Source organism: Ceratotherium simum, chromosome 18 (assembly GCF_057802395.1).
Source record: "Ceratotherium simum simum isolate JZ-2026a chromosome 18, ASM5780239v1, whole genome shotgun sequence".
Taxonomy (NCBI): domain Eukaryota; kingdom Metazoa; phylum Chordata; class Mammalia; order Perissodactyla; family Rhinocerotidae; genus Ceratotherium; species Ceratotherium simum.
Genome location: NC_141917.1, coordinates 13,851,575 through 13,878,832, shown reverse-complemented (window position 1 = coordinate 13,878,832; position 27,258 = coordinate 13,851,575). Strand labels below are relative to the sequence as shown.

Sequence of the window (27,258 nt, the reverse complement as noted above, 5' to 3'; positions counted from 1 at the left end):
GGACAGTTGATCTCATAACCCAGACGGCTGCTAAGTGACTAAAGAGCAGGTAGCCTATACTGCCTGGATACTCTGGACAAAGGGATGATTCACGTCTCCAGAGGGGTGGAGCCAAATGGTGCGAGATTTCACCACACTACTCAGAATGGTGCACCATTTAAAAATTATGAATTGTTTATTTCTGGAATTTCCCATTTGCTATTTCACACCGCGGTTGACCATGGGTAACTGAAACCTCGAATAAAGGGGGACTACTGTATCTAGAATCTAAAAAAATTGAACTCACAGAAGCGGAGGGTATAAGAGTGATTAAAAAACAGGGTTTTTAAAAACCGGTGAAGCTACATTGATGATCTTAGTCACCTCTAGCGGCATAGGTTTCGTTTTTGGTCTGCCATCAATTAAATAACACAGGAGGCGTATAACTGAGTGGTTAAGGGGATGGACTTGGGGGTCAGACTGCCTGGGTGCAAAGGCAGCCCCTGTCCCTTACTAGCTGCCTGAATGGACACAACTCATTGTCTCTGGCCTCCCTTTGCTCATCAGTATAATGAGGATAATAGTACCTGCACTGTGGTGAGGACTAAATAAATTAACATGTGAAGCGCTTGGAATAGCGCCTGACCCAATAAATGATCGATCCATTTTAGTCATCATTGGTAAGTGCAAAAGAACTGTTCATGTAGTTGAAGCCTCATTCATTTTTAACATAAATCTTCTTTAAAAGTCTTATGATCACTTCATTTCCCTGGTTCATCATGTAAAACTTTTTTAATACCCATTACCTACCAGTACATTTGTACTAAGCACTGGGGACAAACTATAAATTCTACATGTGTATAAATGCTCTGGACTCGAGTAACTTGGGATTGGCTGGTGGAGATAGACCCGCGGAGGGAGTAAGAGAAATGCTGCTGGCTCATGCTCAGAAGGGCACTGCGCGATGGCGATCAAATAGGGGCACCGCCTGGCCTGGGGTTTGGAGGGAGACGCTGAGGTCGGGCCGGGGAGTGTAAGAAAACTTTTTAATCTGGTTATTTTAAGTGGGAAAAATCTGTAATTAACCATATTGAAAGGAAATCTTCTGAACACGTGTCTCATCGTTCTTTACAGATTGCCCAGGCTGTGAACCTTTCTCGGACTCTCGCACCCTCCATTGTGAATATCAGAGATTATGCAAGGCTGCAGGGCAAACCTTCCTCCAGGGGCTTACTAAACTGCTCCTAGAGCTATTCGCTCTTAACGTGGACTCTCATTGCTGAGATTTTTAATTACTGGGTCTGCTTCTTTGGGAGGAGGGCTGGAATATTAGCTATTGCCTCCGGAAGCTGCTACTCTGCCTACATCTCCAAATTTGTTATTTGTAATTTGCTGTGGACAGGGAAATTAAGTAAGCATATTTATTAGGATTATGTTTAAAACCAAATATAACAGATCTAGTGGTCTCACCAGACAGGAAAGTGGAAGCATTAGTGAATGGATTTTTATGCGATGGTGTGTGGAGTGGGCTGAAGTGGTCTTTTGGAAGCTGATTTGCTTCTTTCCCGGTCCTCAGCTGTTCTAGGTTGCATTGGATGGAACAGTGACTTCATGGAAATTAAATGGTCTAAATTCTTCTTATAGTGACATTTTTTCCAACAGAAGCTGTGCTCTTCTTCTAGTAGTTCAGTATGTAGTGGGTTCACTTTTTTCCTGTTTATCACCATCTTCATTTTTTATGAGCTTGAATGATATCTTTCTTACTCTTCCTTGTCTCTGTAGTCCTCATACTTAAGTCTAATATCCACAGCAGTTTCTCTATCCTCTTGATTTTGTTAGTTGCTGACATGGAGCACATCTGGCACACTCCTAGCTCGCTTTCAAAGCCCAGTACAAATGACCTACTCTGAGAAACTTTTTCTTAGGCTGAATCATCTTTCCCATGCAGAATTGTTTATCTCTATACTTCCATAACACTTTTAATTCTCCTACTATAACTCTTAATCTGTGTAACATGTTTATATCTATGTGACTATCTTCTTAGTTGGACTACGGCTTTTCTGAGGTCAGGTCCATCTATCTCTCAAAACGTATTACCAAAAATTTGTCACTTTCTAATTGTTGATTGCACAAAAGATGATGTTTTATGGTTTGCACTCAATCCCTTTCTGATGATACCTATCATTGTAGGATCCCCTACCTACCCATCTATTCACCCTCCATACACACACATACACCAACATATAGAGCTCATGCTTATCGTATGAAAGATTATTTTTCTTTAACTGTGTTAGGTTCTCTTATTCAAAACTTCCTGCATTTAAGAACCTTGCATATAGCTGCAGTTTATAACTCCTGGTTTTGCATTTAGTATCTTTTGGAGTGCGGTTTCATGTGGTTGGCTTAGCTGGGAGGGGCTAAGTGAGACTTCAGGTGGACAGGAGGAAGAAGCTGACAAGTACTGTAAGTCGTATGAGCTAGAAGTCAAATTCCAAGATGTGGGGAGAGTTAGAATCTGTTTGTACCTGTCAAGCAGTCATTCCCCTGGAAACATTTCTCTTCCTTCGAGGAGGTGCTGTTTACCCACACCAACCACGTAATTCTGTTGACGGGATGTTCAGTGACCAGTCAGCAGCTCATGCTCCAGACTGGGTCAATCACAGTACTTCCCTGAAATTTTTAAAATCTGGAAAAGGGGTGGATTGGGGTGGAATTGGGGTGTGATATGAAATCTGTGATCTAGTGTAAACATGGAGTGGCCTTCTCTTCTTGTCTGGACAAGGACTCTTCTAAGGCAGAGGAGAGCAGGCCAGTGCTCCTAATGTAGGCAGAGGCCCTGTGAAAGAAGTGGAAACCCTAGGATCCTATGGATAGAGCAACCAGGATTCAGGCTGGTACCCCGCTGAAGCCAAGCTCCAGCACAGCATCCTTGTAGGTTTCTTGCTTCCTATCTCTACTCTCCTGTGATCAGGAGCCCAGGTGGGTGAGATAAGTATCCCAAGGGAGAGATGGCACAGAAAAGGAGAAGAGAAAGGAGACTTGGGTGTTTCACTGTACTTATTAATATCACATTGATCCTCAGGGGCTCTGATAAAGGCATCCGTAGAAGAGTTTGTCTCTGTCTAGCAAGTTCTCTCTCTAGTAACCTAATTTTCTGCTCTCCCTCCAAACATCATGGAAGCATGGCTATCTTCAAGTTGTTATTTGTATGAAACTCTATCAACAACTTTAAAAAAGTAAATAATAGTCCTTTTGAATGAAGATTTCAGTTAATATTCACTTATTTAATCCACATTTATTGACCTTCCACTAATGTCAGCCATCACAGTACATGCTTCAGAGAAAAGGTTCATTTAAACAGATACACTCAAACTGCAAGGAGCTTACAATCTAGCAGAAAGGGGGAGAAACCCAGGTAAGTGCACACCTAACCACATGCAAGGCATAATATGATAAAGATCATAAAAATTGCATTTAATGTGTGAGTTGCATAGAAAAATAGATGATTTTCAGCTGAGGGGAATCAGGGCTGGGTTTATTCAAGATCCTTCTAAAGCTTGGGGGGTCTTATCAGGTCTTGCTGATCCAGTTGCACTCCAGATGTCACTCAGGGTTAGGATATCCAGTGTACACAGCAACCTGACATTTTCTATGTCCTCGACCTGTCAGGTAAAAAGCCTTTCTGCATTTCCAAGTTTCAAGGTAGGGAGACCAAGGGAGAATGCTTGTTACTCTTTGTAATTTTTTTTTAATGCAATATGATCCTTTACAAATCAAACATGCTCTTAAGATATTTTATTGTTTTGAAGGTCTCAAAGCGTTTTGGGGGAGATTGAAGGAAGTGCTTTTGATAGGAATTAGGAAGCTAATTATCTCATAGCTTTGATGCTATTTGCATGCAGAGTTTACATCTCTGTGAGCATTCAGAGACTGGGAGAAATGCCAGGTCAAAGGAAGCTTGCGAGGATCAGGTCACCTAGTTAGAGTAGAGAGGGGACTGGCTGGCCAGCTTCGATTTGGAAGCCTTTACGAGTGGAAGAGCCAGCGGGACAGGGAACAACGGAGAGATGCAAGAAGCAAAGAGAAAGAGTTAAGGGAAGAACAGTACCAAACTTATGAGTAGAATTGACAAATGCTAGAATTCAGTGTTGTGTAAAATCAAATGAGGAACACGATGGATGATCAATGAGACTGGTCAGATGTGGAGACCATCCATCCATACTCCTTCACTTCCCTTAAGACCAGGGGCATGCATTTTCACATTTCTGATGTCTTCACTGAACGTGAGATCAAGGTCAACCAAGACTTTGACTTCACTTATACATGGTAGCAAATGACTCATTAGGCGGCAACCACGAATGACTAAGAGAACAGAATAATTTTAGTTAGTTAATTTGGTTAAGCAATGAAAAAAATATTTTGCATCACATGCAGTGCACCAAAGTGCTGGGACTGCATCCTTCATTGTCCTGCAGATTGCGTTCCCACCTGGAGGAACCGTGGTTTAACCAGCGGTGCAGTGCCTTAAACACAGAGGCTGATTAATAATTACCTGCTTGATTGCCTGAATTATTCATACGTTTGTTCAATAAGTACTGGCTGAGTACTTCTCTGACCAGGCACTGTCTAGGCACAGTGAACCAAACAGTCTCCGATGGAGCCAGTGTTCCAGTGGATGATGTTAGATGAGAAAGGAAGCAAACAAAATACATACAATATGTAAACCTGTAATGTTGAGTAGTAAAGTGATATGAAAAACTGGGCAAGGATTAGAGTTAAAATGGGAGTGGAGGATTCTATTTCAGATAGGAGGGTTCATGATGAGGTGCCTCTAAGCAGAGATCTGAGTGAAGTGAGTGAGTGAGCCATAATTGGAAGACAAGTGAAGAGGGAGTGTATTTGGGGAATAGGAAGGAGATCAGTGTGGGAGGAATGAATGACAGGGCAGGGGGATGGGGTGGTGGGAAGGGTATGGAGATATTTTCAGAGACATATCCAGGTAGACTGAAGATTTGTAGGGCATGCTAAGATTTTTGATATTGCACCAAGTGTGATAGGAAGCTATTGGTGGGTACTGAGCAGGGGGACGACATGATTGGCGTTACATTTGAATAGGATCATCCTCACTGCCACAGGGGATGGGTTCAAGAGTAAGAAACAAGGAGACAGGAGGCTATTTTGACAGTCCTAGTGCACCACGATGGTAGTTTGAATTGGGATGGTGGAGGTGGAGGGGAAAAGTAGTAGCGAAATTTGGAGTATATTCTGAAAGGATATCTGAAAGAATTTTTTGATATGCTGAATGTATGATGTGAAAAATTAAAGTCAAGGATGATTCCAAGGATTTTGGTTTCAGCAACTAGATGAATGAACAAGTGGTTTCCTGGCATAATGAAGATTGGGAAGTGAGCAAGTTTGGGGTGTTGTTTGCGTTTGGACTGGGTTAGTTTGAAATGGCTTTTAGGGATCTAAGTAGAGCAGTCAAAGACAATTTGATACATGAGTCTGGAGTTCAGTGGAGAGGTTAGAATAGGAGATATAAATTGTGGACTGGTCTGCACACAGCATTGTGTTGTATGGTGCTGACACTGCTTCAGTTTTGGCATACAACAAAGCTACACTCTGCATGGAGTACTCACAATACACAGATTGCACTTTACTATCCCCTTTAAAAATCACCCTCCGACCCACACAACATAATCTTGTTGCTCTATAACACAGAGTTCTTAATTTCTTTTCTCTCACATATTTGAAGCAAATGAGAATTCTGTGTATTGTACTCAGTGACCACAGAGACAAATTAGTGCACCCCAAGGGTGCCAACTGAAAAATTTTGGAACATTCTTAGAGAGGAGCTACACTTACAAGAATTTTAAGTATATACTTAAGTAGTTGAAGCTATACTTAAAAGAATTGATAAGCAATTCTAAAGAGCTCTCCAGGCTAACTCTCTTACTGTTAACCCTCCTATTGGAGGTCATATCTAGGTCATCATACCTAATTTAGCTTCAAAGGCATTCTGAAATCACTCTGACCTAGTGTAGCCTGGATTGTTTTCTATCTAACATCCCTGAGGTGACTCCAGGGGACAGCTCCAGGATGTGGTCACCAGGGAAGTTCAAGGAGAATATCCTACAGATATCCATTAATATCACCAAAAAACTTTTGGGGACATATTGCCTGGGCCCCTCCTACCTCCCCTCCATCCTTGGATTTAACTCAAGAAATTCCTGGTATCTAAAGAGTTTGCACCTTCATAGTGAAAGACCTCTTGGTGAAGGGTACCTTTTACTCTGTGTGTGGAGGGGAGAAGGGAGACATGAGAATGGAGACTTTTCAGGCACTTTTGTATTATTTATGTCTTTCTCCTCTTTTATATAGGTTGAAGCATGTTGGCTGTGCCTTTCAGTATTTGCTTAATTTGATAGAATTGCTTCTCCTCTCATTCATTTTTTAGTGGTGGATGCACATCAGCTGTCGGATGGCTGTCAGTGGCTGCAGGTGCCCTGATGTTCGTTATCTGATGTCTATGTTTCTATCATATCTTCCGCTTGGGTGCCAGCAGCTGAGAATGTCCCCCATTGTTCTATATTTTTTACAGCACAAGATGCAGTCAAAGTTACAAAGGTTTTTCCTTGATCCATTGAAGACTCACCGAATAAACTGAAGATCATGAACAAATTTCTCTTTTGCAGGGAGAGGTCAGCTTTGGAGGCCATCGAAGCTGGGAAATAATGTTTTTTTGTGGCTACTCACCACATCAAAGTTAATTTTCTCTTACTGGAGTTATTTTTCAGAAACAACCAACTGAGAGGACACATCCAGCATTGTGGCCATTTCCTCTTTATCCATGCTACTCTGCTGTCTGAGTCATTCTGCACTGTTTGTACAGAACCCACAGCTTTTATGCTGTCCTTCAAATAGTAATGTACTTTATCACACCTAGTAGAAATTTACTAGTCATAAACTGAATTATTTAGGGGATTTTCTTTTTTACCAATTTAGACAGTTTTTAATTCAAGAACTTAGGATCAAGGCATATTATGATTATCTTAGGACTGTGGTAATATATAAACTTGTGCAATGTCATTTTGACAAGTGAAGACTGAAAATTAAAGCATATCTACAACCATATTTCTTCAACGTGATAAGTTCATAGGGCATTCAGAGATTATTATTTAAAAAATGTGCTTCCTGCCTGCCACTCTGCTGCCAAAAATAAGCTAGTCTGAGGGGGCTAAGTGTTAGAGGACATTCCTGGGAACTATTTCATCTGGGACCATTTGTGACAAAGCATTCTTGAATTCTTTTTTACTACCTTCTTTCTCTGCCTTCCAACGAAACCAATCTCTGTCAAAAGAGGTAGGAATTTTTTTTTTTTAAACCAAATATACTTCTTACTGCCAAAATTTATAATGGAGAAATTAATTTAAGCTGGTAGTTTATTTCAACCATTTCAGAACATCTAACTGTTAAGAAGTCAGTGCCACCAAATGCACCATGTACTATAATACTGTTTTAGGAGGCAGGAGAGAGGACTGGAAAAAAATCATTGGGTGTCTGGGCTAGAAAATCTGGAGTCAGGGAACTCAAAAGTTCTTTGTTAACAGTCTGTGACCTTGAACAAGTTACTTTGCCTATCTGATCCTGGGTCTTCAGCTATGAAATGCAGCCAAAAATGACTGCCCTGAGAGAAAGCCGATTGTGTCAAAGACGTTAAGGTGTTACACTAGTGAAAATCACCATTGATTTGGATAGCCACATTGCAGAGCATAAATCCAGTGCTTTATGATTTTACACCATACGAATTTGGAAACTACTGCATATGCACGGTTTTCCGTCTAGTTCCCTGCAGGTAAGTTAGTTTATTTTTGGAAAAGACTGAGGAGAGTGTTGCCTGCTGGAAGAGAGTCCTAGAGAGGTTTTGCGGAGTAGAGTTATAGAGAAACTGGCTTCGGGGTGCATAAAACCGAGACTAGAGGTTGCAGCCACTTCTCCGGGAGAAGGAGGGATGGCATTTGAGTCCTTTACACGGCAAGGATGAAAGTGACCACGCGCCACAGAACGTTGGCACCAGGGTCACTAGGAAGAATTACTCCAGGAAATGACCCAAGATATTTACAATGTCACCAAGATATTTACAAACAAACCGGGACACTCACTGCAGGAGAGAGGGGGCGAGGAGGACAGAGGGAGAACATAGGCTCCAAAGACTTCTGTTTTTAGGGCTCTGCTGGATCAGTGCGAGTGCCCTTGAAGCAGAGGGCTCTGAGGGCTGGGAGCGATCGCCAGGCAGAGGCAGTTAGTCCTCAGGACCCGTGCGCTCTTTCCCGCGCCCCTGCTCAGCGCACTCGGGCGCGCCCAGGGCACCCGCCTCCCGCGCCCCTACTCCCACGCGGGTGTCCAGTTAGACCACCCTGGCCCCACCCACCCTGGCGCCACCGAATCGCACTTGCCCATCCAGTAACGGTTTCTTGACCCGCGGCCTCCGACCCCTCCCCGCTCGCTCACGAGAGCCGCAGTGCGCGCCGTTTGGAGAGGGGTAATCCGCCCCGGAACCGACGTGAGCGGCCCCGGGGCGGGGTCGGAGTCGGTGGAAGCGGCTGAGGGATCCCCCCTCCAACCCCGAATCCCGGCCGGTTGTCCCCGCACCCCACCCGGGGCTCGCACCTGCCTCCCTCCACATCCCCCCTCCGCCGGAGCGCCCCCTCCGCTCCTCCCCCCGGCCACGCGCCAGCTCCTTCCATACGCCCCCTCCCCGGCCCACCCCTCCGTTGCGCTGCTCCTCCCCACTCCTCGTTCTCCCACCCCCGCCCCCGCGGCGCGGCTCTCACGCGCAGCGGAGTTCCGCGCCGCCTCCATCAGAGCCGAGCCGGCGGCTCCGCGGAGCAGCCGCCCCTGCCGCCGCCGGGCCCTCCGCGTCTCCTCCCCGTCCCGCCCCCAGCCCCTGGCACCCCGGTCCCCCCTCCTCACCCTCCTCCCTCCTTCCATCCCTCCCCCACGCCCTCTGGTCTACCTTCGGCTGCAGCCCGAGCCCGGCCCGCCAGCCGGGCTGGCAGGAGGCCGGCGGCGGCACCACCATGAGCTTTGAGGGCGGCCACAGCGGCAGCCGGCGCCGCGGGGCGGAGAGCAGGGACGCCGACCCGCCCCCGTCGCCTCCCCCGCCGCCGCCGCCGCCGCCGCCGGGAGAGCCGGCCTCGGTCCCCGCGCCTCCGCGCTACCTGCCGCCACCGCCCGCGCCGCCTGCATCCCCCGAGCGCGCCGCGGGGCTCGACGAGCCGCCGACGGCGGTGGTCCCGCGGCACAGGGGCGAGGACGAGCCGCCGCCGCTGCCCCTGCCGCCCGCCGGCCAGGAGGTGTCGGCAGCTGGCGACTCCGGGGAAGGTCCGAGGCGCCTTCCAGAGGCGGCGGTCCCTGAGGCGGCGGCGGGGAAGGGCGGCCCCGGGGAGCCCGAGGCCGGCGCGGGCGGGGAGGGCGAGCGGCGGGGCGCCGGCGACCAGCCCGAGACGCGCTCGGTGTGTAGCAGCCGCAGCAGCAGCAGTGGCGGCGGCGACCAGCGCGCCGGGCACCAGCACCAGCACCACCAGCCCATCTGCAAGATCTGCTTTCAGGGCGCCGAGCAGGTAAGGCCCGGCGGGACCCCCACGGCAGCTGGCGGTGGGCTCGGGTCGCGGCTGGGCCGCTGTCTGTCCGCGACGGCCGACCTTTCAGCACCACGGACAGCGCTCGCCTCCTCGTTCCTCTGCTGCCGGGCATGTCAGGTCCAGCCAACTGAGCAGTGGCCGCTGTGCGTTCCCTTTCCCCTTCTGTGAAGACAGATAAAAATGCCCCGGTGGTGAACACAGAGTGATCTACACTCTTTTTTCCTACCTGGTCTTGCGGTTACACATTCCTCAGGTGCTTTAATGATAATGCCATAAGTATCTGTTTTGTGAATTACTAAATGGATTTTGGTTTATACTTAGCAACAAACCAATTTTCCTCTTTCTACAAATGTATCCTGAGACAGATGCTCTTAGAATACAAACTGGGGGTGAGTCATGTCAAAACCAAAAGGGCAGGGTCTTTCCTTATTGCAAATTTTGGTGACTTCATCTCACTGATGTGAAAAGTGTGGTACAGTTTTTACAAGAGAAATGGGAATGTACTTTGACCTTGTGAAAGAAGGCTATTTAGCCAACAATGTACTTTATATTTTGTTAGAAACACAATTCTAAAATTATAAACTCCATTAGAGGCGCATGCAAACTTCTAGAGAGTAATCATGGAGACAACAGGATAATAGATCTTACAAAATGTGTGGTCTGAGAAAACATTAGGCTTAATATTTTTAAAAGTAAGGAAATTGCGTAAGAATATGCAGGCTTTCAGGAATATAGTGCCCTAAGTCAATATTTATGATGCTACATTTAGAAAAAAATAAAAGCATAATGCTATTGCAGGCTACTTTCTGGGATGCCATGCATTTCTTCTTCAGCAATGATTAAGAATAACTGCAGAGGAAATGCATCTGACCATCCACTTAAAAGTTATTAAAGAGATTTAATAGTACAGCTTTTCCCCAAGGGTACTGGGAGCTATATCTTGCAGACGTTTTGTATGTTGATAGAACATTTATGTCATAACTCTAAGCAATATCTTTGAAATAGTTTTAAGACTTTAGTTTCATTCCCATCAGAGATATAAAAATTTAATTTCATTTTCTAGGGTAGAGTTTGATGCTTGTATCCTGGGTAAATGGCTGTGAAAGAAAAGAAAGCAGGTGTTAGATTTTTAAAATAGAGGCACAAGCACAACTATTCATGGTGAGCCGTTTTCTTTTCAGGGGGAGCTGTTAAACCCCTGCCGATGTGATGGGTCCGTCCGGTATACACATCAGCTGTGCCTGCTGAAGTGGATCAGTGAGAGGGGTTCCTGGACCTGCGAACTCTGCTGCTATAGATACCATGTTATAGCCATTAAAATGAAACAACCTTGCCAGGTAAGCATATGTGACATTTTTTCCCCTGAAATAATTTTGCTAAACATAAGTACACTTGAGTTATTAGTAAGGATATTTACATATACTACTTAAAAACATTTTATGCGAATGACGGTGAAACCAAGATTTAGAATTTGTAGAGATGTGCTTTGAGAAATCTGTGAGATTTTTATCTGAGAAACTCCAAAGACATTTTATTCAAATGATTTCCTTTATTAATTTGTTGTTTATTGATGAGATTATACCCATCCTTGTTGGTAAATGTCTTATACTCCAATTAAATCAATGTTATGAATTAGAAATGTTACACCATTTATTTTAGTAATATTTTTAATTTAAGCATTGAAGCCCTGGCTGGTCTCCATTTATGGAAAACAGGTGCAAGTAAAGCAAAATTTTACTAGTCTGGAAACTTTGGTTGAATCTATTAGTGCTAATCTGAACACTCTTTTCACTTAACCAGGCTTTCTTTTTCATATGAGATTTTTTCACAGTTTAATTTTGGCTAGTTTCATTCTTTGCTGTGTTCAACTACATAGTGCGTGCAGAAGCATTCCCAACAATTAGTCTCAATAATACTACTGAAATTGTATATATTCTTAAGCTTATTGTGTATAATCACATAATAATACAATCCTAACCCTACAGATGCTTTGATTTTTTTTTTTCATGGTGGAACTGATTCAGTTCTTTGAATAGACTGGTGTAATGTAAAATACAAAATATTCAGAATGCCGTCTAAAGCATAATAGTGTGTAATTGATGAGATCTGGTAGTGACGTGGCACTGAAGTTAAGCAGACGTAAAAAAGTAGGGTTCAAAACACAGAGACAAAGGAGGTAATAGAAAAGGAAGAAGGAGTTAAAAAGTTAGGAGGAAAAGAAAGTAATAAAATCTAGTGTTGCCTGTTTCTATTTAAATTACCAAATTTAGTATGCATTGAGCCATATAAAATAGGTGAAATTGTTAGTATTTGCAGAAGGAACCTGGAAGCTGAATTACTACTGCATTAATAATTTATATTTCATGGTTGTTAATTTGCCTCCTTCATATAGTTTGCAATTAATTTGCATCTCTGATACTCACCATTTAAGGCATGATTAGCAAGCGTGAAATGAAAATATGAATTTTCTCAAGCTGACCTAAGGCTTATAAATAATTTGGAAAGAAGGGTAACTAATGTGGATGAGTGATGTTAGCATGCTGAAGATAGGCATACACCTGACACGTTTTCCCAGAACCGCTAATTGATTGAGCTACTTGGGTGTCAATTTATGGATCCATTATAGTGGTCTTGAAAAACAGATGGAACCAGGTCCAAAGACCAGGATAAGAGTAATACAATTGAATCTACAGTAATTTTATGAATAGACATATGTGGAGATGAGAAATGGAGAGCTTTGGGGATGCAGAGAAAAGTCCCATGAGACGTGCTGTGATCGAATGTTCAAGAGCTGAAATAGAATGCTAAGTATTTCAAAAACTTTAACTTGTGGCTGCTATGTGTTAATTCACTTGGGATGATTACTTTGAAGTAAATAGAAGTAGGTCCTTGATATAATTTTAAAATAGAGAAGAGACACAGGGCTGGGGCAAAAAATACAATTTACTAATTCTAATTCTATAGCAAAATGAATTGATTACCACTATGTTTTGCTTCATTAAAAAAAATCATTCAATATTTCTTTTAACTAAAGCAATTCCCCCAAATATGTATATGATATGACCAAAAAATCAAATCAAAACAAAAATAACCAAAACCCAAAAATTAACCCAGTATTACTAATATATTTAGGGTTATTACGACATATGCAAGTATTACGATGATCTATAATCAGATCTGTTTGTTGCAGTGAACTAGAAAATAATATTTAGAAACAAAGTTGATATGAATGTGATGATGATAGTTCAGATCATGCCCAAGAAAATAACTTTCTAGGACTATATTATATGCATATAAAACTCAGTAATCTTAATGAACAGAAATCAGATATAGGGTTCCCAAAGTGTAGATTCTCATACTTTGAAGTAGTTTATTCTCAGATAAAGTTGGCTTAATCGTCTGACATTTCTGTGATAGATGATCCACAAACTGAGCATTTACTCTGATTTTTGGTTTTCTCCCTTGCCGGTGTGAGGCCAATTAGATTTAGCATCTATCACACTCACGCTTTATGGCATGGTAGAGATCCATTTCCTCATGGTGCGGGATCAAATAGGATGCATGTTATGACCCTCTCCTTCATTTTCAGTATCCTTCTGTCCTAAGTATAGAGCCCTCCCATCCCCATGAGTGGGTGGTTGCTGGGATGTAGAACAGAATAGAGAATAAATAATGAAACTAAGAGAACATTTACTGATCACTTATTCTGTGCCAGGCACTGTTTTAAGTGCTTAACATATACTGATACTGATATTCAATTTTCATAAGAAACCTATGACGTAGGGAATATTATTATCTCTATTTTATGCAAAAGGAAACTGAGGCACAGAAAAGTTAAGTAACTTTACTAGGTACATATCTAGTAAAAAGCAAAGCCAGGATTCAAAGTTAGTCGGTCTGGCTCCGGGGTCCATGGTCTTAGCCACTGTGCCCCATATTGGAAAGTGTTCTTCTCAACTCCATCATAGTCACCCTGAGTTTCTGGGTCTTTCATGACTTATACTGTGTAATGTTGAGTCAAGCAGGATCTAGTTTCCGCCCGGGTCTCTAAGATGGTCTAGAAAGGCTTTGACTATCTATTGCTGCATAACAAACCATATCAAATACTTAGTGGTTTAAACAACCCTCATTTATTATCTCTGAAGAGTCTGGGTTGATTGAGGTCAGCTGGGACGGTCTTCTCCATGTGGTGTCAGTCTGGAGCTGTAATCATCAAGAGATTTGACTGGATTGGAACATCCAAGATGGCTCACTCATTTGACTTGATCTTGGTGCTGGCTGTTGGCTGGAAGCTCAGTTGGGGCTGTCAGCTGGCGCCTCAGTTCTCTTTCCACGCAACTTGGGCATCTCACAATATGATAGTTGGGTTCCAAGAGCATGATAGTAGAAGTTACAGATCTCTTAAGGCCCAACCTTGGAAGTCACATGGTTTCATGTCTGCTGCATTCTCTTGGTTAAAACAAGTCACAGGACCAACCCAGATTCAAGAGAAGGGAAAATAGACTCCATGTCTCCTTCCTTTAAGTAGAGTGGTCATCTTTAATCTGCCGCAGGAGATAGCTTCTAAAATGGCTCTATGAACCTACCCTGGTCTCTGCGTTTGGTCTTCATCAGGCCCAGCTTGGTCAGCAGGCACCACCATAACTTCTGTCCCAGGGCTCAGAAACAAAGAAGGTTAAACAAATGTTTGGGAGGTTGATTCCGTCAGTGGTGCTTGGTGCGTGTCCTCCAGCACTTTCACAAGTGATGATTACCACATTGTACCTCCTGGTGCTCAGAGGGACTTGGGGACAGAGCAGGGAAAGGAGCAACTAACCGGGAATCAGGTGTGTGTGAGGGAAACGTGCTGCAATGAGTCTAAAACCTTAGTTTTACTTGTTTTTCTTGTTGAGATTAGAATTCTTTGAGAATTTGGGTCTAAACCTCCCCATTTCATTGGATTTCAGTGATACTCAGCAACATGACCCGATAGAAAACTGATGTATCCTCTACAACATATTTAAACCTTAATTGCTGTATCATTAGCAGTAGGAGTTAATTAAGACATTTGAAGTAATTAACATGCATTTACCTTCCTACCTACTTGCAGAATCCATTTTATTGATTAATGTATTCGAGATGATGCATTAATGATATTTTAAGAGTAAAAGCTAATTCTGTTTTGAATCTCGTAGTATGGTATAAAATTAGTGGAATCTAAGAACATAGATCAAATTTATTTTGAGATGTTGGTGACATTATAAACTAATTAAGCTATATTCAAGTTTATGGATGCCTTCAGTACTTTATCAAGAAATATAGATGTTTGAAGAGATAACATTTACTAGATAAAATATTTTACAGGAAACTTAAAACTTGTTATTAAAGACGGACCGTACTGCCCAAACATAGAAAAATACTATGTAAATTGAAGGTAATAGCTACTTCACCTTGGACAAGTTACTTAACTCTTTGTGTTTCAGTTTACCCATCTTTAAAAGATAATAATGGCCCCTATTTTATACATTATTTTTAGGATTAAATACATAAATATATGTTACATATTATATATACGTAAATATACATATTTATATACATAAATATAGTATAGCTTATATATACTATATAAATATAGTATAGCTTAGAATAGTGCCCAGAACATAGTAGGTGATGTTTCAGTATGGGTTCTGATTCTTTTTACTTGTTCAATCAACTAATAGATGGGGACCTTCAATTGCTCACAGCAACAGTGCTCACAGGTCCCTGTTGTTGCCTTCAGTCTGCTGCCACCAAAGTGAAGTTAATGACTCCTCTTGCCATATCATTCTTTATTCCTATATTTTAACTCCCTTCTTTTTCTTGGAGAGCCCATCTTGGTTTCTGATCAAATTTGCTATCATAAAGAATGAATGAATCAGCATTTTAAAAATCAGGTGTAATGAGATATAATGATCTCAGCACATGAGAACTTTACTCTCCAGATGTCCCTGCCCGTGAGTCTTTATTGACATCTGCTCATAATCCCATTTATGAGACGTTTTTACATGTGGCCAAGCACAGGGCAGTGCTATTCTGTGTCATTGGGCAGCCATTGTTTGTTTATACTCTGGAAAGCCTCGTGTTGGGTGGGGTGTGTGTGAGTAGGCAGGAGGTCCAAGAAGCCCCAGATCCCTGGGGGACAATCACAAAGGGGCGCTCACAGCGGATAGTGGTGGCCGTCAGCTTTCCTTCCTCCTCCTCCATTACTCAGAGCACAAGAGGAAATGACCAGGGAAGGGCTTGCCTGGGAAGGGGTTGAGACTTGCGTGTGGGCCATATACCTTCGCAGGTATTAGGCCCCTGACCACTTTTACTAGCCTCTAACATTTTTATTAGCCTTCCACTTACTGCTTTTCCTTTAAACACTTAACAGTGTGCTGTCAGCAACAGCTCTTCTCATAGCGGTAAGAATGACCGGGACATCTCCTAGGAAGGAGAATGGCTTGAGAATATTTTTCATTTTTATCCATGTTCTTAAAACTCTGGGATTCACCATGTTAGTCTTGAATTAGAGAGGAAGTTGGCACCAGATGGGCTCATCTCGGCTGTTGTTTTAAGGTACAACTTCTGGACCTATTTGTGAAGTGCTAATAGAACTTTAATTAACTTCTGGAGACCCCCGTGGTCATTATTTTCCTAAATGGGGCTCTGTCGTGAAAGGGGTATTTCCACCTTCAGAAGCGATGAAGTTGCTCTCATGATGTGGCTGATGCGCCAGGAGAAGCTGACAAATTATCATTGAAAATTGGCTGTGATTTTGAAATGTATTAAGAAAACATCAGAGCATTATTTTATCCGAGTTGCATGCTGTCATTTGAAATACTATTTCAAGGCATTTTGTGGATTAAAAATGTCTTCATACATACAACCTAGTTGACATGGTGAGCCACCGCTTTTCTTTTTTCTCTGTTGCTGTCACTAATGTTTTCTGTAAGTTTAATAGCAAAAGACAAGCTGAGGGGAAGCTCTTCATTACCATGCCTGAACAACTGAGAAATAATGCTAAAATGTAATATTTTAATACATATGCTAGCGTATATTATAGGTAATTAAAAATGTCAAAATAAACAAAGAACACATCAAGAGACAATTTCCTCGTCTTTGAAATTATTTTTGTTTCATTTGCTTACTACTTCTCAGGACACATGAATCTTCATTATACTCACTAGAACTGATTAATGATTCTCTGCTGAATAAAATATGTAAATTATACTTTGTTTACTGCTATAGCCAACTTATTCACTTTCTGGCCGTGTGTACAGTGATTTTACAATTTGTCTCAAAGCCAGATGGTTCTGAGAAGGTGGTACAAAGAGATGGAGGCCATGTAGGGTGTTGTGTGCTGGCATTTGCTTTTAACCTTTATAGAGAGAGGATTAGGGATGATGTGGTCCCGATAGATGAGAACTTTCTTCTCTACACACATCTGCTTTTCTACATTTTTTTGGCTCTTTTTAGTATTTCCCTTTTGACATCTTTATCTTTTTTGCTCTCTTGGCCCCTCCACCCAGCTGCCTGTAGAAGTAAGAACCTCCTCTGGGGTGGAGCTTGGCAAACTTACTGGTCAAACCAAGTTAGGGTGGCAGGTAGATTTGAGGGTGGCAAGTGGTTGGATAGAGGAACCTTGTTGGCTCCAAAATGTCTTCACTTGATAACATTTATCTTGTTATTTAAACCAGAGGTCAGCAAATCTGTTCTGTCCAGCACCAGATAGTAAATATTTTAGGCTTTGAGGGCCATTATAACTACTTTCCTAGCGCGAAAGCAGTCCTAGACTTTATATAAACGAATGAGCATGGCTGTGTTCCAGTAGAACTTCACTTGTAAACCCTGAAATTTGATTTTCACATAACCTTAATGTGTAAGGGAATAGTATCCTTCTTTTGATTCCCGCCCTCCCCAACTAGTTGAAATTTAAAAACACATAGGCTACACAAAAACAGGTGGTGAGCTAGATTTGGTCCACTGGGGTTTGGCAGTATTTTGCCAACCCCTGATTTAAATAAATGGAGTATTGATATGGACCTAGGTGTTAATGGACCTCTTATAAAATTAAATGGGTAAAGTGTTTTTAAATTTTTGTATGTTTCTTTGTAATTTTGAGTGACATTATCATAAACTTATATCACTTAGAAAATCGTGGCACTGTTAGGTCCATTATGAAATGCTATTAACTTCTTAATATTAAATATTAAAACTGTTGTTTCTTCCAGACAGTTTCTTGGTTCTATCAGACTCAAACCCTAAATTTCCAAGAGTAGCTTTAGTTAAGTTAGAAGTAGAAGGCAGGATATCTCGGAGTAAGCCTTCAGTGTCCCTGGAACAAGCCACCCTCTCATCTCAGTGAGTTCTGGAATGCATTTTAGAGAATGCTCGCAGGTCTGTCCCTAAAAGAAGTCCTCCCAGGCTCTCTGCAAGTCCGCAGGTGTGCTGAGAATATCGCCTTTTGAAAGTCTTAAAAGGATATTGTTTCAGTTTGCTTGGGGTTTCCAAGCTTGCCTTCTAGGAGAGCAAGCATAGCAGAAAATGAGATAGGTTTTAGAACAAATTAAGTAACGTAGCTCAATATAGCTTGAGATTCACTTTCTTGGTCACTTTGTGGGCATTTGGTGAATATTTGTGATATGAACGAACGAATGAATGAATGCATGCATAAGCAAGTGTTTTAGTAAGGTGGACAGAAACATGGGGGTCTTGTTCACATTTCTGCAGTGAGAATTTCTTAAATCATGTTGCCTTCATTGCTCACACATTAGTCATCTACTGGTCTTTAATTTTCAAGTTGTTCTTAAGTTGACCTTCTAATAATCATCTTCTGAATCTGCCTGGGCAAATATGTTCAGCCTTTTAGACCACAGGAAAAAGTCTTAAGAGTGGGATCTATTTTTAAAAACCAAGAATTAAAAAAAAAAAAGTTCCCACTGAGACATATCTGTTCTTTTCAAAAAATAAAATGTCATGAAAAAAGACTCAGTGAATGTGAAATTACCCATGTGTGACACACTTGCTTTCTTGAGGTTGTCACTGGTTGAAGGATTTCATCTAGCGTTTGTTCAGAGAATTTGTTGGAAATTTTATGCTATGATCATGGGTATAGATGAGCTGCTAAGAATTTCTACTGGGTATAATTTTTTTGGTCTGAAATTTGCCACCTGGCTGAAAACAAGGTGAGTTTTTTTTTTGATGAGCAGTTTATACAGTTGTAACATAATTTCAAAAATGATTTTCTACTGGTGAATACAATACTCCAACATAGGGAGATGTGGCAAGAGAATAGACTATTTCCTTGCTCATTTCCTGCTTTGCCTGGGTGTGTGGCTTTGCTGGGATGTGACTGATGTTTGCTAAAGGGATTGGAACAAAGGACACTCAGCTTCCTTCTATTTTTGGACCTTCTAAGAGTAGAATGGGATGACTCTGAGGGCAAAGTGAGAGTGCTTCCAGCCCTTCGACGGGGCAGGGAGTGGACTGAAGAGGAGATAATCGCCTACAGTTACAAGTAAATGGATGGTAGACACTGAGGACTCGGCCAAGAAAAACTACCTTGTGGCTTGTGCTTTCTATATCCTTGGATATTTGACAACGTCTTCCTTGTGAGCATAACTCATAATTCAACAGCTGTTCTACGTGATTTAGCGAAACGAAGTCCCATAGAAGTAGAGGTGGGCTGGAAGCAGTCTTGTGGGTAGATGTGACAAAAACCAGGAAGCATTTCTATGTAGGCAAAGTTGATAAGAGACCTTATTGAGGAGACATTTCTTATTCCATCCTTCCTTTAGGTGTGATATGCTCTGAAACTACCCTCTAGAAACCTGCTGTCTCTCTCATTGTTATCTCTTCAAGATAGTTCATTTTGACTGATGACACCTGAGCATTGTATCCTTATCATAGTAACAGAGCTCCGTTGCTTGAGGTGCCTTTTGGTTTGGTTTCTCATTTTGGTATGCCAATTATGTGCAAGTGGCCAAAGTTTAATTTGGGCACTGGGGCCCTCCCTGTAAGCATCTAGCTCTTATTTTGGGAACCCTCTAGGCACTCCTTTGTTATATATGGACTGCAGTTGTGCCGTGACACTCATTTGTGTCATACTTCGAGTGACAAAATAGTTCACATAAACAGGGAACTATTTCAAGAAATTGACCTAGGCTTGCCTTGGTTTGTTCAGCCTGTTAAAAAAAAGATTTTAGGAAGGATAACATCTCTCAGAAGTGTCAGGGAATTTTGCTTATATTCTTGTCAAAGAATATTCCAGAAGCCACAGGAAATACTTTCACTCTTTTCTCTTCCCCTACTTTCTCCCCAGTATTAATTTCTTTTCTATTGTTACATTTGCATATTTTTACATAAATATTTTTGTAAGTGGCCTCTCTATTAAAGAAAAAATAAAGAATATAAAAAAATGTATAATAGAGTAGGAAAGAGTACAGGATTTTCCAGGTATATATTGAACATTCTGTATATATTTGTTTTATCTTCCATCTATCTCTTTCTTCCATTTCTTGACAACATCTGCCTTGTGTTTTTTTAGTAGGGGCAAGTAGATAGGAAGTTTCCAGGGCAAGCTCCAGTCTTTAGAAGAGAAAGACACAATGAATAGGGGTGGTGATCCTTGCCCACGTTGTATTCTCTAGGACCACGCATACCCAAGCTCATACCTGAAAGTTGAAAGAAAATCTTGAATTCAAAACCACTTTTCAATCCCCTTCCAAACTGTCTTCCTTTACCTTTCATGATGGACTCTCAGTCATACTGCCATAGCTTCTATTAAAGTCATTTTCAGATCTAGATGAGACTTTTCAGCAATTTGAGAAGTTATAGAAAGAAATGAAAAAATGTTAAGCTGACAAGAGTACAGCTAATTCTGCCAAAATTTGTTGAGTAGCTTTGGATGACACATGCTTCTTAAACTATGGAGGGAAAGACTCTTAGATATTGAAACAGTTTTGTGTAATTTGGTGAAACATTTGGTGATGAGTTCCCCATGTCCTGTCTGCCTCTTCTCTCTGATCTGCACCCTACTGAGACTGAAGATAGTATCTGTTACAGAGAAGGAAATTTGAGATAGAAATATGCTACTTTATTTTGAACATGATTAAGCTCAACTACAGTAAACTTTAGTGGAAAAACACCAACCATTCCTTGAGTTGCCTGTGGGGACAATTTCAATGCCAAGTAATGAGTGCATGGAGATTATTAATATAATAAGGCATAGTGATGGATTTATATGTGTTTATTTTTGGTCTAGAAGATGATTTTACTCATGTCAAGGGGTAGACTTAAAACGTTTCATCTTTGTTATTTTCTACTATGAATTATATATAAATACTTTTCTATTGATTATTTTTTCATTTATTCAACAAATTAACCACTACCATGTAGCAGGCACTGTTCTAGACCCTAGAGCTACAGAGTTGGTTAAAACAGGTAAGACCTCTGCTTCTAAATTTAAGCTCTTGGTGGTGAGGGACAGACCGTAAATAAGTGAATACATTTTAAAAACTAGGTGATTATAGATTATATTAATAACTCTAAGGAAAATAAACTGGATGATTAAAAAAGAGTATACTAGAATGAGCCATGTGGTACTGGATTAGAGTTGGACACATTAGTATAAAATCATGTTTTGCTTAATATAGATACAAATGATTACATGTAGAAGTATTTATAGATATGTGCTTATGCATGTGTTAGTATACACACATCCATGTCCTGGCTCTGTCTGTTGAGAGGGCCTAAAAGCAGTGACACACCAGCAGTAATGAGCTCATCTAGCACCAGATTTTAGTTTCTAATACCATTCTCCAGTAAAAGGAACCAGTCTCATATAATATGCTATTCTTATACAAGATGAGACTGGAGTATCTTGTACTAGAAAGTAAAAAAGTGCTCAAAGAACAAAAAGGTGAGGGCATAGCAAAGGGACAGAAGAGCCAACTTAGAAGAGTTCCCAGAGGCTAAAACTGTAACAATTTGAGCCATGAAATAAATCATGTAGTATTGGATTATAACTCAAACTATAGTATAAACATCCGTGAGTGCATACCAATATAAATAAATGATTAAATGAATAAGTAAACGGGGGAGAAAAGATAAATCTCCTTCACAGAAGAATTCCAAGTAATTTATTTATATACTGCCCCCTCCAGGAGGTGGAGCTCAACTCTCCCTACCCCTTGAGTGTGGGCTATGCTTAGTGACATGTTTCCAAAGGGTAAGTTGGTTACAGGGTGGAAAAGGGGTGGAGGGAGTAACTTGACAGTGGAGAAGACTGGCAAACACTACTTTAGCCAGGTGATCAAGTTTAACATTTTCAGTGGTAAGTGATGTTGCTAAAACGCCCTTAATATGATGTGATGAGACTATTTTACCTTTGTGGTCTTCCTCCTAAAATCCCATAACCCTAGTCTAACCATGAGAAAAACATCAGACCAATGCAAACTGGGAGACAGTCTACAAAATACCTGACCAGTACGCTTCAACACTGTGAAGAAAAAACAGGGAAAGCCTGAGATACTGTCACAGACCAGAGAAAGCTAAGGAGATGTGATGACTAAATGTAATTTGATGTCCTGGATGGGATTCTGGAACAGAAAGAGGACATTAGGGAAGAACTAGTGACATCCTAGGAAAGCGTGGAGCTTAGTCAATAGTAATGTGCCACTGTTGGTTTATTAGTTGTGAAGTGTACTATAGTAATGTAAGATGTTAACAATAGGGGAAACTGTGCGCAGGGCATATGGAAACTCTTTATACTATCTTTGCAACTTTTATGTAAATCTAAAACTACTCCAAAACTCAGTTTATTAAAAAAAAACAAATGAGTATGGAGAAGCCCAAGTGTATCTAGATAGAAGGTGTAGGGAAAGTCATTCTGAAGAGGCGACGGTTTGAGCTTAGACCTAAAGGTTGATGATGATCCCACCTTTGAAAAACTCTTTGAAGAGCATTCTGGAAGGGCGAGCAGCTAAACCAAAGACTAAGTAGGAAAGAGCTTGGGGTGTTGGAGGGAATAAAAAGAAGACTGTGATTGAGGCGGAGTAGGAAATGTTGTTGAGGAAGTAGAGTTGTGCCTTACCACATAGGCCATCATGAGGAATTTGTCATTCTAACGTTCTAAGCACATTCTAAGAGCAATGAGAAGTCATCGGAGAGTCTCAGGCAGAGGAGTAATATAATAATAATAATAATAATAATAATAATAGATGCCTTTGGTTGCTTTGTGGAGACTAGATTGGAGGGGCTGAGCTGAGAGCAGGAATGCTGTTAGAATATTCCCTTGATGCATGGGAAAGACATAACAGTAGCTCATGCTAAGATGATGGCAGCACAGCTGAAGCAAAGTGGATCCATTTGAAAAATACTTTGAAAGTAGAAGCAACAGTTTATTTTGTTTTCATTTTTGTAATTTATTTGATGACAAAACATCTCCTGAGTTGACTTGAAGCTATTCATAGGTTTTATTTATCTCAGTTAGTGTCAATATTCATATATTTTGCCATAGAAATATTGTGATTAGTTACAGGATATTAACGTAGACCCTCCTGAGGGTGTGGGATGTTCCATAATATATAGAAAATACATCATATCCTATTTAAAAAAATCTAAGCAGTTTGGAATTCTGAAACATATGGCCCAAAGTATTTTGGGTAAGGGATTTTTGCCCAACATATGATCTACCCTGGAGAATGTTCTGTGTACTCTTGAGCAGAATGTGTATTTTCCTGTTGTTGAGTGGTGTGTTCTGTAAATGTCTGTTTGGTGTAGTTGGTTTATAGCGCTGTTCAAGTCTTTTATTTCCTTATTGGTCTTCTGTGTAGTTGAAAGTGGGGTATTGAAATCTCCAACTATTATTGTTAAATGGTCTATTTCTCCCTTCAATTCTGTTAGTTTTTGCTTTTTGTATTTTGGTACTCTGTTATTAGGTGCATAAACATTTATAAGTGTTGATCTTGATGGATTGACCATTTTGTTATGATAAAATGTCCTTTGTCTCTAGCAATAATTTTTATCTTAAAGTCTATTTTATATGAAATTGGTATAGCCACTCCAGCTCTCTTCTGGTTACTGTTTATATATATATCTTTTTTTCATCCTTTTACTTTCAACCCATTTGGTCTTTGAATCTAAAGTGTGTTTCTTGCAGATAGCATATAGTTAGATCCTTGGGTAAGGGAGTCTGGATCTGTATATGGTTATTCCTGGAATAGATCATCGTGAAAATCAGCAAACATTGTTGAGCTTGATTTTTTTGTGAAGTTATCAACTTAGGAGAATCTGTGATCCTGCAATCATAGTGGTTATGTGCTGTTTGAGATTATGTGTTTCCCCTAATTGAATATTCTGTTAACCTGTGTGTTTATACAATTGTCCTCTCCCGTAACTTGTAAAGGGGCTATGTGATTTTTCTCTATCCTCTCCTGCCCCCATCACCTGAAACTTGGTGTGAGTGATTGAGGAATTGTGGGACCCTATGCTTTTCTAGTAAATGGGAGTTTCTTCTTGCCATTCATAGTCAACTGCTTCCTGCAAGTCTCCAGAGCCTTCTGAGTATGAGTATGTTGACACAATTAGCCTTTGTAACTTAAACCCGTCCTTTTAAAAATTTGTTACACATCTTCTGGAGGGTTTGAGATTATATGAGGATCAATGTGATATAATGGAAAAAGCATGGACTTTAGCAATATGCAAACCAGGGTCCAAATTTTAGCTCAACCACTTACTAAGCCCTGTGACCAACAGTGATACCATATGTATTAATTCCTTAATGTTGTTGGGAAGGTTAAATCAAGTAACATTTTCAAAGTTCTTGGCACATGGTGGTGTTTTATTAATTCCTGACCTTTAACCTTGTTAGAATAAGAGTTGTAATGCATACAGTTTTGCCAGATTTGGGATTTGTTGTTTATTCATTTATTTATTCATCCATTTAATAATCCAACAAATATTTATTAATTACTTACTAGTTGCCAGGCACTGTTCTAGGGACTGGGGATGAACAAAAGTAAACAAAAGAAATAAAATCCCTGCCCTCGGGGGGCATACATTCCAGACAGGGAGACTGACAATATACAAGTAAAAATTCCCAGTAAAATAATTAGTAAATTAGTTAGTGGTAAGTGCTAAGGAAAAAACATAGGGCAAAGAAGGAGAGTGTGAAATGTTGAGAAGGGATGGCTAAAATTTTATATAGAGTGATGAAGGCAGGCTACCAATCCATGATCTTTGACTAACAGAAATTTTTTTATATATGACTTTTTAGACATAGGGCATATTAGTGAATGTTTACTGTGATTAATTTTCTTACTGAAGTACATTTCATTCTGGGTTTCAGTTTTCCATGAATGAACTGGAAATATCCATATTTATAGCCTGTAGGTTTATAATTTGCATCAATATGTTAAAAGCCTTGATAGTGGCCCAATTTCCTCGATCCCTTGTATATCCAGGATGTTATGGTGAAGATTCAAGACATTGGTTTTAGGAGCAAGGAAGAAGAGTACAATCAGACAGATATTAAGAGAGAAAGAATAGTGAAAAATGTATTCTAGATTCTAAGAATCACAGATGCTCAATTAGTTCTTCCTTGAGTTATTTAAAATATTTATTTATGTTGTCACACTAACTGTTCAATCTACCGAATAATCAAGGGGTTAGGATCTTGAAAGCTATTATATGTGAGAAATTCAGCCTATTTTGAATTATAATTATTTTTAATATTGATTTTTATAAGTATAGTGATAATAAAACAAGAAAAAAACTAATGTTGAGCCTATTTTACCCTTGGATAAGTACATTTTTTTTCTGTTGAAAAACATACAATTTCTGAGGTGGATTGTTTTGAAGAGAAGCTCCATTATCTCACTAAATGTCATTTAGGAAACTTGGCTATTTGGAGAATGAATGTTTGAGGCGTTAGTTTTCAAGGTAATGGAAGTGGGAGATATTGAAGTGGTTTGTACATGACTTGGCCACTATGAAAGTCATACAGACGTAAAGAAGGGAAAAGACTTTTTGTGTTGCTCCTGGAGCTACAGAAATTGACATTTGGGCTTCCAAAGTCCATTTGAAATAAATGGCTTCCATTAACCAGTACAATGGGATGCTGGGCAGCACATCTTTTTTGAATCTTTGCCATTGACAGAGGATATGAATATAAAGGAGTTTTGAAGGGTGAAGGCTCCTTCCTCCTCTTCAGAAAACTTTTAATAATATGGAGACATTATGTTTGAGCTTGTGATACTTAGTCAACCGAAATGGAATAATCAGTTCCCCAAATTTGATGGGAAATGTCATCCGTAACTTAAAACCCTTAGCTTTCAAAGGCCATAAGCGTAAGTGGGTTATTAAGAATCTTTATTCGGGAGAAAAGTGATGATCATTTCATGGGGAGTAAGATGTTATATTTATGAACATATGCAGGAAGAGAGAACATTCTTAGGATAAGTATTCTCCGTGGAGACCTTGCCAGGGTTTCCTGTATTTGCCTTCACAGTGGACTAGTTTAGATCATCTCTTAAAAGTTTAAAACCTTTCAAAATAAGTCAGTAGTGGCGGACAGGTCTTGAGGGTTTATTTGAGCAAGCATGTGGGTGTTGGACCTCTTTCCCCAATTAGATGTCAGAAAAGCTCACTATGCAACTCCGCCCTCTAGTGTTTCCTGTTAAATACAGTTGTGTCTTGAAATTTGTCCCATGGTGCACAGAATTCGATTAGGTTAGAGATGTTTCTATGTTTTTTCCATCTCGTTGGAAAATAAATTTAGCCCAGGTTCCATTTACTTAAAAGGCTTTGACATCTGTTTTTTTGTCTAATTTGTTTCAAAAAAAGGTACCTGTTTTTCTATTTGATTAGATTTTGATTAAATCAAACATTTTCTGTTTTCTTTATTCCACTTCGCAATTTTGGGGAGTTAAATTTTACTCTGTTCAGAGATTTTGGAATAGCTACTTCTTAAATAATTTAAGAATATAAAGCATGTGAACTCAAGCAGAATGCTAAATTCACTTGAAGTTATTTTAGAGAGTACATTCAAATTTTGATTGCCCTTTGAATATCTGAGTATAACAGGTTTAAGTAGAAGATAATATTTGTAATATATTGAGAATCAAGTATTTTAGATATTTTTGTCAAAGAAGACAAAAAGAATGTCCCATCTTTGGATTCATGTATCTAAAAGCAACTATTGATCAATATTGGGGCAGTTTTGTTATTTGAAAGAGAAACAGTGATTGCATTTTAGCTTCTTTTGTTTGGCTTTAGTTTTTTCAAAGAGGGCCTTTTTTTTTTTTGCTTAGGGCAACATTTTTAAAGAGAATTAGATGAGAAGCAATTTTCAAGATGTAAAACTTATGAACTATATTTGAAAATGAGGTTTTTAATTACTACTGATTGTTTTACTGATGGCAAGCCATCTTGCTTGAGGGAGAAAATTTTTCTAAGCAGTTTAAGTTCTTAGTTAACAATCGGAGTCGTCTTAATTAAGCAGTGACTATTGAGGCACAGCCGTCTCCTGAGGTTCATCATTGGTGCGAGGGGGTGTGGAGAATGAGTCTCTCTGGCTGGTTGTGAATCCCCAGGAAAGGCTCTGTACCCTGGGAATGAAAAAGACATAGACGAA

At 40.4% G+C, this 27,258-nt stretch overlaps 1 protein-coding gene across 1 annotated transcript in view; it reads left to right on the top strand.

Moving 5' to 3' along the window:
• Positions 1 to 9,059: 9,059 nt before the first annotated feature.
• The window catches only part of MARCHF11 (membrane associated ring-CH-type finger 11), a 103,224-nt gene continuing 85,025 nt past the window's right edge, over positions 9,060 to 27,258 (top strand). Inside the window, exons 1-2 of the mRNA XM_004423011.3 lie at positions 9,060 to 9,602; positions 10,805 to 10,960. Coding sequence (XP_004423068.3) covers positions 9,060 to 9,602; positions 10,805 to 10,960 — 699 coding nt within the window. The remainder of the gene's footprint in view (positions 9,603 to 10,804; positions 10,961 to 27,258) is intronic.